Source organism: Glycine soja, chromosome 5 (assembly GCF_004193775.1).
Source record: "Glycine soja cultivar W05 chromosome 5, ASM419377v2, whole genome shotgun sequence".
NCBI lineage: Eukaryota > Viridiplantae > Streptophyta > Magnoliopsida > Fabales > Fabaceae > Glycine > Glycine soja.
The window spans coordinates 29940637-29954494 of NC_041006.1; the positions used below are offsets into that span (position 1 = coordinate 29940637).

Sequence of the window (13858 nt, forward strand, 5' to 3'; positions counted from 1 at the left end):
ATACCCATCATACACGACAACCCCTTGGTCCCAAAAATTTGTCAAGTCTTCAATCAACGGAATGAGATAAAAACATCGATGTCATTTCTTGGCTATCTTGGAATGAATATCATCATAGATAACATCATGTATTTTTGCTTCATGCACAACCAAGGAGGCAAGTTGTAAATTACTAGCAAAATAGGCCACGAACTGTGTTGATTGCTTAAACTACCAAAGGGATTCATTCCGTTAGTGGAAGGTCCAAACCTAAGATTCCTTTTCACTTTCCCGAAATCTAGATATAGACGATTAATCTTCTTCCACTAGGAGGAATCAACCGAATGGCGGAGCATTCCATCACAATTTCTTCTATCTGTATGCCATATAAGGTTTTTTGCGTCATCTGCATTAGTAAACAGGCGCTTGAACCTTAGAATGTTCGGAAGATACCATAACACCTTCACTGGGGGTGTGCTTTTATCACTGCTACACTTGTCATCATCCTTCACTTTGTACCGTGATACCCCACACATGGGGAATTTATGCATTTCTTCATACTTATGTTTGTACAGTATGCAATCATTAAGGCATGCATGTATTTTTTGAAACTCTATACAGTTAGTCGTTATTTACGACTAACGTTTGTATTAAATAGTTATATGAAATTAGCATTTTCCCCCTAATTTATGGTTCTTTTGTAGGAATTGTACATATTTTCATGTTTAGTTTGATTTTATACAGTAGATACTCCAATTTTGTGAATTAATGTTGAAACCACTTCAGTTTCAGGCCAAAAAGAAGAGAAGGTTCTTGTAGCTGGTGTCTCGCTAAGCGAGGCATATGCGCTTAGCGAGTGACATCTGCTAAACGAGACACACAGCTCACTTAGCGTGTTGGGAAACCCTAGAAGAGGATCAGCCAGAGACATGCGCGCTCCGCGCGCCGCCAGCTTACCCAACGAGTCGTTTGTCCCTTCTCGCACTCAGCGCGCCCAGCTCGCTAAGCCAGAATTCACTAACTCACGAGCGAGGCTTCAGAATATGAAACATCAAGGAGCCTTTAAAACAATGAAGTGGGCATAAAATAAGAGAAGAGTCGAAAAATAGAGCAAGAAAAGAAGCTAGAACGACAGAGCCTCAGCCTCCAAGAAAGTTTAGGTTAGAGGAGTGATTTTAGGGTTCTAGAGGTTGGAGGAGACATCCTCAACCATTTGTAGCCTTAGTCTTTCTTCAAAATCTATCCTTTGTGCTGAAAGTTGCTAACTTGTAATGGAAGGCTAAATCTCTTGTTGGGGAGTTCAGTTGAACCTTTGATGTATTATTCTCTTACTATCTATTTAAAAGTTGTTTTTATGTGTTCATTGCTTCTATCTATGCTTATTTATGTATGCTTGTGGCTTGATCACCCATTTGTATGCATAGTTAGGATTTTCAGTACTAGGAAGTGCTTTAAAACCTTAGAACTTGATAGAGCAAGCTAGAAAATTGTATGTCTGGGGATGCAGTGCAGCAATCTAGTCCTTATTATGCTGTAATTGTAATGCAACTCTTTTAGACTAAGTTTGTTAAGGGATCAAGGATGAGGTTTAAATAAAGTTAGGCCCATTCACTCGAGGGATCTTGGTTTGGGTAGTTTTTCAGCATAAGAACACTAAAACAACGTTAAATAGAGAAAAACATTTAGCAACATCAAAGTAAGTTTAGTAGAATGACCCAACGCTTCTTACTTGACTGTTTTACTTCTCAACTTTTAAATATGCTAATCTATAGTTAATTAGACTTTTAGACAAAAACCCTATTCAACATTTACTTGCTTTATACAAATGTTTGCTCATTGAATATATATTTTCTAAATGAAACAAGTTCCCTGTGATTCGATACTCGACTCTTACCGTTTTATATTACTTGTGCAACTCAGTACACTTACTGATTAGCATCGTAGATTACTCCTGAACAAGTTTTTGGCGCCGTTGCCGGGGAACTTATTTCCATTTAGAAAGTAGAGTTCAGTTTGTAGACATTTATTCTTTATTTTTTGATTGATTTTGTGAATAGTTAGATAGAATTTATTTTCTCGTGATTTAGTTAACTGCTACTCTATTTAGTGTTTCTTGTATGCGAGGTAACTCTTCTGCAGGTGATTTAGCTCCATTAGATTTGGAGATAAAAGCTACTTGCAGGAGAAACAATGTAGAGAGAAGGATAAAAATTTTGCAGGAAAGGACAGCATAACCAAGTTTGGAGGAAGCTCAATCATCTGAATCATCTTCAGTCTTTCCAGAGTTAAGAGAATCTGAAGTAGGTGCATCCGAAGTTCCAATTATGGCTGAAGATCAACCATGGAGGGTTACTCTTGAAGATTATTCTAGCTCAACCATGTCGTAATTCTTCACAAGCATTGTGTGGCCGGAAGTCCAAGCTCACAACTTCACATATCCTTATTCCTTGATTCAACTGATTCAAGGAAATTTGTTTCATGGTTTGCCAAATGAAGACCCTTACGCACACTTGTCTACCTATATTGAGATTTGCAACATTGTGAAAATTGTAGGTGTGCCGGAGGATGCAGTAAGACTTAGCTTGTTTTCATTTTCCTTGGCTGGAGAAGCTAAGAGGTGGTTGCATTCGTTTAAGGGAAATAGCTTGAAGACTTGGGAGGAGGTTGTAGAGAAATTTTTGAAGAAATATTTTCCTGAGTCTAAGACAACTAAAGGCAAGGCAGCTATCTCCTCATTCCATCAATTTCCAGATGAATCTTTGAGTGAAGCACTTGAGAGATTCCGTAGCTTGCTACGAAAAACACCAACTCATGGATTCTCCAAGCCAATTCAGCTAAATATTTTTATAGATGGTTTGAGACCACGGTCCAAGCAGTTATTGGATGCTTCTACTGGAGGGAATATTAAATTGAAGACCCATGAAGAAGCTATGGAGCATATTGAGAATATAGCTGCTAGTGATCATGCCATTTTATGTGATCGGACTCATATTCCTACAAAGAGAAGCCTATTAGAGCTTTCCTCACAAGATGCACTATTGGCATAGAACAAGTTGCTAGCTAAGCAGCTTAAGACATTGACAGAAACACTTAGTAAGTTGCCAACTCAATTACAAGTGACTCAACCTTCACATTCAATTGTTTTGCAGGTTGAAGGTTGTAGCATATGTGGAGGAGCTTATGAATCTGGTTGTTGTATATGTCTAGATGAAGCTGCACAAGAAGTGAATTATATGGGGAATCAGCACAGACCAGGATTTAATGCAGATGGATTTGCAGGTTTTCAGCAAGGTTCCAATTTTAATCAAAATCAAGGGCAGTGGAGGTCTCATCCTGGAAATTAGTTCAATAAAGACCAAGGAGGATCATCCAACAGGCCTCAAAATCAAGGGCCTAGCCATTATGAGAGAACAACCAAGTTGGAGAAGACTTTGGCTCAGTTCATGCAGGTTACTATGTCTAATCACAAGAGCACAGAGTCTGCCATAAAGAACCTGGAGATTCAAGTGGGACAGCTAGCCAAGCAAATAGCTGAGAATTCTTCTGGAAATTTTGGAGCTAATACCGAGAAAAATCCCAAGGAAGAATGTAAAGTTGTCATGACCCGAGGCAAGAAGGCGATCATAATGGAAGATGAAAGGAGGAATGGTGATGAGCAAGAGTTATAAGCTGAAGAAGAAAAAGAAAAAGAAAAAGATCAGTTGAGAGAGAAGAAAATAAATGAAGAAAAAGAAGAAAAAAATGAAGAAAAGAAAGAAAAAGAGGAGGAAAAGAAGACCAACAGTGAGTTGGCTAGAGAAAAGAAGAAGGAGGTTGTCCCATACTCAGGGAAGGAAGTACCATATCCTTTGGTATCGTCCAAGAAAGACAAAGAATGACACTTTGCTCATTTTCTTGATATCTTCAAGAAATTGGAGATAACTATCCCTTTTGGAGAAGCCTTGCAACAAATGTCACTCTACTCTAAGTTTCAAAAAGATATGCTAACCAAGAAGGGCAAATATATCCATAGCGATAATATTATGGTGGAAGGAAACTGCAGTGTTGTGATTCAAAGAATCCTTCCACCAAAATACAAGGATCCAGGGAGTGTCACAATCCCTTGCTCTATTGGTGAAGTGTCAGTTGGAAAAGCTCTCGTTGATTTGGGAGCTAGCATTAATTTGATGTCACTCTCCATGTGCAGAAGAATTGGAGAGCTGGAAATTATGCCAACAAGAATGACATTACAGTTGGCAGATTGTTCCATTACAAGGCCTTATGACGTGGTTGAAGATGTTTTGGTCAAGGTGTGACAGTTCACTTTCCCTGCGGACTTTGTGATCATGGACATTGAAGAGGATGTTGAAATCCCTCTGATTTTGGGTCGTCCCTTCATGCTAACCGCCAATTGTGTGGTGGATATGGGGAAAGGTAATCTAGAAATGGGAATAGATGATCAGAAGATCACATTTGATTTGTTTGATGCAGAGAAGCACTAACTTGACCTGAACGTTTGTTCCAAGATGGATGAAGTAGAGAACAAGATGGTTCTGATGGCCAAAGCCAAGCTTGCTCCAGACCCTTGAGGTAATATACGTCATTCTTGTTGTGATTCAAAGAATCCTTCCACCAAAATACAAGGATCCAGGGAGTGTCACAATCCCTTGCTCTATTGGTGCAGTGTCAGTTGGAAAAGCTCTCGTTGATTTGGGAGCTAGCATTAATTTGATGTCACTCTCCATGTGCAGAAGAATTGGAGAGCTGGAAATTATGCCAACAAGAATGACATTACAGTTGGCAGATTGTTCCATTACAAGGCCTTATGACGTGGTTGAAGATGTTTTGGTCAAGGTGTGACAGTTCACTTTCCCTGCGGACTTTGTGATCATGGACATTGAAGAGGATGTTGAAATCCCTCTGATTTTGGGTCGTCCCTTCATGCTAACCGCCAATTGTGTGGTGGATATGGGGAAAGGTAATCTAGAAATGGGAATAGATGATCAGAAGATCACATTTGATTTGTTTGATGCAGAGAAGCACTCACTTGACCTGAACGTTTGTTCCAAGATGGATGAAGTAGAGAACAAGATGGTTCTGATGGCCAAAGCCAAGCTTGCTCCAGACCCTTGAGGTAATATACGTCAAGCTAGTGACATTAAAGAAGCACTTACTGGGAGGCAACCCAGCTCCCTTTTTTCCTTTATTTTATTAATCATTGCATATAGTTAGGTTTCAACTTGTTTGTGATTGTTAGAGTAAGTCATCAGCCTGTTTTGTATGATCAATGGGGTTGTTAAAGCTTCTCTGAAGCTGTGGATGAGGAATAACTTAGAAAAATTTTCAGTCATCCACTCGCTCAGTGCGCCCTGTGCACTAAGCGAATTATCCTTCATGCATTGAGTGAGTCACCACTTGTGCTAAGCGCATCAACCCCAAACCATTGGCTGAAGGGGCCTCACTAAGTGAGACCACAACGCTAAGCCCAAAAACCTCTCTGGAATTGCAATTATTGGAATTGGGATAAGCGAGTCATCTCGCTAAGTGCATAACTTAGTCTCGCTAAGCGCATTTGTGTGCTAAGCACAATTATCTCTCTATCTGGACCTTCATGTTAATTGGGCCCAGCGGGTCATACCCGCTAAGCCCAATTCCCTCTTGGGTGTGGAATTGCATTAAGCAAGACCATCTCGCTAGGCACGACCCCATTGCTGCATCATGAGGCATTTAATTCGCTAAGCCGGCCACGTCTCGCTTAGCGAAAGTTGCAGACCAATCAGAGCTGCAGAACTCGCTAAGCGCGCATCTGTGCGCTAAGCCCAAATCCTTCTCTGGTTTTCTAATTCTCGAATTGGGCTGAGCGAGCCTGCCCCACTATGTATGTGAATTTAAAATCCGAAAATTCAAAAGTCATTGAGTGCTCGCTTAGTGAGTCACTCGCACTAAGCGAGGCAGTTGAAACTGCCATAAATAAGGCATAACTGCCTGAGGTGGTTACTTTGTGCAAAATTATAACATTTCTTCCTCATCATTGGCATTTCGTACGCACCATCTGCACTGCATTCATCTTGAACTATCTGCTTCTTGTGCTTCCATTTATACTCACTAACCTCTACAATCCAAGTAAGTACTTCTGATTTTACCTTTTAATTTTTGTTTTTGAACCCTAGGATAGAGGCCATGTTATGTTCGCTGGAAGTGTTGATTTTGTTGTTATTTTGTTAATTGTTTGAATGTATGATGTTAGGGCTTTTATTCCACGTATAATGTAGGTTGATTTGATGCATTTTGCTTAGGTTTTTGAGGCCTAATAGTTGCCTGTAGTTAGGGGCTTTAAAGCCCCATTATTTTCTGGAAATTTCGATGTACTCGCTAAGCGAACTCATCAATTTTGGATGATTTCTGGGTTTTCTGATGAACTCGCTAAGTCGGCCCTGTCCCGTTAAGCATGTTCATCATTTCTGTTTTAATTTATGCTTTTCTGTATGAACTTGCTAAGCCACTACACTTGGGCTTAGCGAGTGTTTAAATTTCTAGTTTTATTTCTGAGTTCGTATAAACTCACTAAGCCGGCATGCCGCGCTTAGTGAGTTAGTTTAGTTAGGTCAGAGTGTTTGAGTCTTTTGGTATTCTGTTGGGGGCTAAGCGAGTCAGTCTCGCTAAGCCACCATGCCTCTAATGATTAAATAAGCCTGGGCTAAGCGAGTTAGTCTCGCTAAGCCCAAGGCAATTTTATTTTCTGAAATTTTGTTCATGCACTAAGCGAGTCCCATTCACTAAGCACAATTATTTCTCTGTTTTTGAATAAGGCTTAGCGAGTCTGCTCACTAAGCCAATTATGTTCCAGTAGTCAAGTTAGGCTAAGCGCCTGCTGGCGCTAAGCCTGTGTAGTATATCACGCTAAGCGAGCTTGTCTCACTAAGCGCAATTAGCTCTCTGCTAGAGAATAAGTCTTAGTGAGTCATGCTCGCTTAGCCATTGTGCTTTGTCAGCTAAGCGAGTGTGTCTCACTTAGCCAGAGTCTTTGTTTTTATGTTGTCGCACTAAGCGCGCCCTACGCGTTAAGCGTATCCTGTTAATTTCTGAAGGTGCGCTAAGTAAGTCAGTCTCGCTAAACGCTGAGTCTGTTTTTCTGTTTTATTTTTCTACTTTTAGTTTTGAATAAAGCCTGTCTAATTTCAATTCCTGTGATTTTTTTTATGCAGATGGCCTCTAGGAAGAGGAAATCTATCGCCTCCAGACCCCAGGAGCCCTATGAAACCACTAGATTCATATCTGAGGGCGCCTGGGAGAGATATGCACAGAACGTTCACTCCCGGAACATCCTTCTGGAGAGGAACGTCATTTTATATGTCACGGAGTATGACGAGTTCTACTGGGAGCTCGAGAGGTAGAGATGGCACAGAGCCTTGACCAAGTAGCCTGACGGTCACATTGATGTGGCCCTGGTCAAGAAATTCTATGCTAATCTTTACAATCCAGAGGACAAGTCCTTGCGACAAGTCAGAGTCTGGGGCAAGCTTATAAAGTTTGATGCTGAGACCCTCAACACCTTCCTGGAGACCCCAATGGTCTTGGAGCCTAGGGAGCACTACACCCTTTACTCCAGATTCTATCATTCACATCCAGGTCCCAAGGAGATGGCTTCTAGACTTTGCATTCCAGGGTGAGGATTTGTTCAGAACGCTGAGGGTGCACCTTGGAAGCTTCTTAGGAAGGACATGACCACCCTAGCCCAAACCTGGAGTGTGTTATCATACTCCAACCTCACCCCCACCTCTCACATGTCTGATCTTAATATGGACAGGGTGAGGTTAGTCTACGGGCTGGTCATGAAGATGGATATGTACTTGGGCTTGCTCATTTCAGGCCAGATATCACAGATGGCCCAGTCCAACTCCTCTCGGCTCGGCTTTCCTACACTTATTACAACCTTGTGCGTAGCCAGAGGAGTAGTATCCGACTCCCTTACCTTCGAGTCCCTGAGCCCTGCCATTAATTTGGCATACATCAGGAAGAATTGCTGGAACCTGGATGATCCCACGATCACCTTTCTGGGGACCCGCAAAGCTAGGGCTCGGGGACCATCAAACGCTTCCACTTCAGCTCCCTCTTCTTCCGCTCCTCTAGCACCAGCTGCAGCTCCCACTCCTGCCACTCCAGTACCTCCCGGCACCTCCGCTTAGAGCCTAGAGATTTTAGTGCCGATGCTGCAAAGCCTCCACCATGGCTTATGCTTGGTGATGCAGAGTATACACGACCTGGCTCAGGATTGGCCGATTATGAACATGGAGGATTTCATGGCCTAGGTGCCCTGGCCAGGAGTCCAGCCTTCACCTTTTGGGGGGGGGGGGGGTGAGGCTCCTACAACCCAGGATCCGTAGCCAGAGCTGGAGGTGACGCCCGAGGCCACTCCAGAGACTACCCCTGCTGCCACACCACTTGTGGAGGTTACAGAGGATGAGGATGGCACTGCAAACACAGATTATGCAGCTGACATGGTAGCGGCGCAGAGCACTTGGGATCCCTGGCCCACTACAGCACAGGAGACACCTTAGCCAGCCCTGGATGCTCCTTCCTCACCTCATGATGAGCCCACACCAGCACAGGATGATTGATGACAAGACTTTATTTATATTTCAGTTTTTAGATACAATTTTTTTTTAATTTCAGTTTTAGTTTACTTTATTACTTATTTAGCAAATTTCACAATTTTTTCAAACAATTTACATTTATATATGCAGTGGATTGTTTTGGTTTCAAATTTCTGGTGTTTGTGAATGATTTTGAAATTGATCGATTACATGACTTGAGTGAATTGCAATGTTAGATCACGTGCTCCGAACAAGTATGCAGTAATTAGAAAAGAAAGAACATGAATTAGGAACGTGAGTGAAATTGTTAGTTTGTTTGACAGGTAAATTGTGAAGGCAATCATTAGCCATAACCCAGTGAGTTGTGTGAACCTTAATTGTGAGAGAACGACTAGCATTGAGTACCAATTTTTGCATGAATCTAAATACTGAATGAATGCATGATTTTGGAAATAATGAAGGTCGTGATAGATTGAATTAGCCACTTAGCCAAATAGCTTACCTTGTTCATGAATGATGAATCCCTTGCACCCATGTTGAGCTTATTTATGATTGATTGAATTGAACCCTAAGCTTGTTGAATTATAATCTCCATCTACCTTTCCTTAGGTTGTAGGAGAGCATCATGGTTCAAAGCAAATTTGTCCCAAATTTGGGGGAAGGTGTTGGGTGATGATAATTGTGGTAAGACAAATGACAGCCACACAAAAATTATGTCAAGAAGCAGTAAGTAAAAACTGCTAATATAAAAAAAAGAAGAGAAATTTCAAGAATAAAAGTATGTGTGTGTTGTTACATAAGCTAAGTGCCTTAAATGTATGTGGCATTTCAATAGAAGATGGGAATGAAAGGAAATGAGTTAATCTAAGGATGAATGCTCTCTTAGAACCTAAGTTTTTGCATCTTAGAAAAACCATGAATTGTTTGCAGCCCAGCCTCATTACAAGCCAAGAAAGTCCTTCAGATTCAATTTGTGTGTTTGTGATTATATGTCATGAGACGAAATGCAAAAGTTGAGACTTGTATTGGTTGTTGAATTGGAGAATTGCCTTAAACACTTGTGCTTATGAGAGAAACAGTGACTGTGAGGATTAGGCTTGATGAACCTTCCTTGATACCTGTCTTGCTTACTAGCTTATTTCACTTGTGTTGCTTAATGATCATGCTCATATCTTTGAAATTCTGCATATCTTTATGAGGAGCTGTTGGTTGAAGTATTGCTTGCCACTTATTTTCATGTGATTGAATGTTTGGATCAAACACATTTTTGAGTAACCACTGTGATTTTTGTCACTTGAGGACAAGTAAACTGTTATTTCTTTGCTTGAGGACAAGCAAAACTGTAAATTTGGGGGAGTTTGTTAGTCGTTATTTATGACTAACTTTTGTATTAAATAGTTATATGAAATTAGCATCTTTCCCCCAATTTACGGTTCTTTTTGTAGGAATTGTACATGTTTTCATGTTTAGTTTGATTTTATATAGTAGATACTCCCATTTTGTGAATTAATGTCGAAACCACTTCAGTTTCAGGCCAAAAGAAGAGAAGGTTATTGCAGCTGGTGTCTCGCTAAGCGAGGCACACAGCTCGCTTAGCGTGTTGGGAAACCCTAGAAGAGGATCAGCCAGAGAGATGCATGCTCCGCTAGCTCATCCAGTGAGTCATTTGTCCCTTCTCGCATTTAGCGCGCCCAGCTCGCTAAGCCAAAATTCACTAACTCGTGAGCGAGCCTTCAGAATCTACAACATCAAGGAGCCTTTAAAACACCGAAGTGGACGTAAAATAAGAGAGGAGTCGAAAAATAGAGCAAGAAAAGAAGCTAGAACGATAGAACCTCAGCCTCCAAGAAAGTTTAGGTTAGAGGAGTGATTTTAGGGTTCTAGAGGTTGGAGAAGACATCCTCAACCATTTGTAGCCTTAGTCTTTCTTTAACATCTATCCTTTATGCTGAAAGTTGCTAACTTGTCATGGAAGGCTAAATCTCTTGTTGGGGAGTTCTGCTGAACCTTTGATGTATTATTCTCTTACTATCTATTTAAAAGTTGTTTTTATATGTTCATTGCTTCTATCTATACTTATTTCTGTATGCTTGTGGCTTGATCACCCATTTGTATGCATAGTTAGGATTTTTAGTACTGGGAAGTGCTTTAAAACCTTAGAACTTGATAGAGTAAGCTAGAAAATTGTATGTCTGGGGATGGAGTGCAGCAATCTAGTCCTTATTATGCTGTAATTGTAATGCAACTCTTTTAGACTAAGTTTGTTGAGGGATCAAGGATGAGGTTTAAATAGAGTTAGGCCCATTCACTCGAGGGATCTTGGTTTGGGTAGTTTTCCGCATAAGAACACTAAAACAACGTTAAATAGAGAAAAACATTTAGCAACATCAAAGTAAGTTTAGTAGAATGACTCAATGCTTGTTACTTGACTGTTTTACTTCTCAACTTTTAGATATTTTAATCTATAGTTAATTATACTTTTAGACAAAAACCCTATTCAACATTTACTTGCTTTATACAAATGTTTGCTCATTGAACATATATTTCCTGAATGAAACAAGTTCCCTGTGATTCGATACTCGATTTTTACCATTTTATATTACTTGTGCAACTCAATACACTTGCTGATTAGCATCGCGAATTACTCCCAAACAGATACACATCGGACACAATATCTTCTTCGCCTGATAATAACTTTTTGGCATTGTGTTTTCCTCTAGAAGCATATCTTGTACTATCCATAAGCAATGAAGTGAAGCTTTTGTCACTCCACCCAGGCATAACACCATTAACAACAAATGTCAATGACTTCTTGCACCTTGGATACAAAGGATTCTTGGAATCACTTTCCAATGTATCACACATAAGGGCATGTGCTTGCTAAAAAGATTCTTATCTAAGATCACAAATCATTTCCTCTAGGCGATCTCCCATTTCTACATCAAATGATTTAGATTGGGACGCCCTCTGCATGTCTGTCAATTCACCATGTCATATAATTCTTCTTAACCCCATCACACAAAAGATGTTCCTTTATGTCGTTAAGTACTTTTCGTTTCCCATTCAAACAGTTTATACAAGGACAAAAATATTTTGCATCCTCATCCGGTCGACTTTGTTTGAAAGCAAATTGCAAGAAATATTCAATGTCTTCCTCATACGCAGGGCTGATGCAACTTTCATTCATCTAGCTTCAATCCATCTAATTAATAACTTTATGATATACTCACAAAGCTAGTGATTTCATGCATGAAAACCTCACTTTTTTTTATTAAAGGTGTGACCCTATCACATTCAGGAAAACATTTATTTATAGTAGACTCATACGTAAAGATTAACTTTATTTTCTTAGATTTGACAAAATTTTGGCAACATTTCGCATTGATCTCTAAGTACACGACATGAAAATGGTGACATGAATTCCACCACAATCAAGTATGCACTCGGAGAACAAAGTGAAATACACTAACCAAAATTTCATCAAATTTAAGAAAAGAAAGTTAAAATTTACGTATGAATCTACTATAAATAAATTACTCTTCCCAAATTGTCCAAATGAACAATTCAAGATTCAAAACAACTATTAATGCAAACTTTTCACAAGAATCATTGTATTTTAACTCAATTTTGAAACAGTTTTACATTCATTATCAAAATCAAGGAAAAAGATTTTGTGAATTTGGTTTTTAATTTTAAAAAACACATTCTAACCACCACTCCACCATCGTCCCCATCCTTGCCCCCACCACTATTGCCACCATTCTGTCACCTCCATCATTGTTGGTCACTATTATTCCACTCTACCACCACCCATAATTTAAGAAAATGAACTGGTGATTGACTTGGTCAAGGCATTGGGTACTGAGTCAATGGTTGAACTAGTGGATCACTAATTGACTCGCATGACCTGGTCTTTATTAGAAAAAATTAATTTTTATACCCAACCTTACTTGACCCGCATGACACAATGAGTTTCCTCCCTTAAGTGTGTCCCATCCCAGGTTAGTGAGTCATCAGTTTAATCGCAAACATGACTAGGCCACACTAAGTTCAATGAATGATTGAACCCATTTGATTAGTCGGGTTGGTTTGGATTTTAAAACATTATTATCACCATTCTAGTGCTACTACCGTTAGAATCACCATTTAACCACCACCGCCATTATTGCACCCTCACCACTACCACTATTATCACTGTCGTCGTTTCCATCCCGTTACCTTTGTCACCTCCATTATTTCATAATAGAACAAAATAAGATAAAACAATTGACTCATTTTATTTAACTTCAATTTATAGCATCTTTTTAAAAATTAAAAATAAATCAAAAATAAAAAATCAAAACTAAAATTGATTTAAATTTTAAAAAATTTGAAAATTAAAAATGAAAAATCATTCCAAATGATGTACAACCCCTGGAAGGTGGTCTTTTGATGGTTAGTAGGTTAATGGGTAGTGTGTGTAAGGATAGAGATGAAACTCAAAGGGAGAACATTTTTCATACTAGGTGCATGGTCATGGGGAAAATATGTTTTTTGATCATAGATGGGGGTCGATGCACCAATGTAGCTAGCCAAAGATTGAATGAAAAGCTTGCTTTGAAAACTTCCCCTCACCCTAGGCCTTACAAACTACAATGGTTGAGTGAGAATGAGGAGCTAGTTGTAGATAGACAAGTTTTGATATGCTTCTCCATTGGAAAATATGTTGATGAGATACTGTTTGATGTAGTCCATATGAAGGCTAGCCATCTCTTACTTGGAAGGCCTTGGCAGTATAATAGGGATGTTATCCATAATGGTGTCACAAAAAAAATTTCATTTGTACATAAAGGATAAAGGTGACCCTCACAACTTTGTCTCCAAGTAAGGTTTGTAAGGATCAAATAAAAATGAGAGTGAAAAGAGAACAAGAGAGAAAAGCAGAGAAAAACAAAATTGATGAAAAGAAAGAGCATGAAAGGAGATAAAAGAATGAAAAAAATGGAGATAAAAAAAAGAGTAAAACTGTAAAAAAAGATGAAAATCAAGAAGAGAGAAAAATACAAAGCTTGTTCATGAGAGAAAAAAAGGTGAAGAGAGTGATGCTAGCTAGGCAACATATGTAGTTACCAATGCCTCATGATTACTGCTTGTCTTCTATTGTTAGTTCTTTGCCTATAGGTGTGGAAGAATTATTGAAGGAGTTTGGGGATGTCTTCCCCAAAGACACCCCTCATGGGTTACCTCCTTTGAGAGGGATAGAGCACCAAATTGATCTCATTCCAGGAGTGTCCTTACCAAATAAGCCAGCATATAGAAGCAATCTA

The 13858-nt window shown here is 39.6% G+C and overlaps 2 protein-coding genes across 2 annotated transcripts; both read left to right on the forward strand.

Moving 5' to 3' along the window:
* Positions 1–323: 323 nt before the first annotated feature.
* Positions 324–3647, forward strand: LOC114411275. The gene is made up of 4 exons (XM_028375007.1): positions 324–357; positions 2533–3020; positions 3129–3258; positions 3334–3647. Exons 1-4 carry the CDS (start codon positions 324–326, stop codon positions 3645–3647), a joined length of 966 nt encoding a protein of 321 aa, XP_028230808.1.
* A 282-nt stretch (positions 3648–3929) lies between these two features.
* LOC114411276 lies at positions 3930–4274 on the forward strand. Its single transcript, XM_028375008.1, has one exon. It carries the CDS (start codon positions 3930–3932, stop codon positions 4272–4274), a length of 345 nt encoding a protein of 114 aa, XP_028230809.1.
* The last annotated feature ends 9584 nt before the right edge of the window (positions 4275–13858 follow it).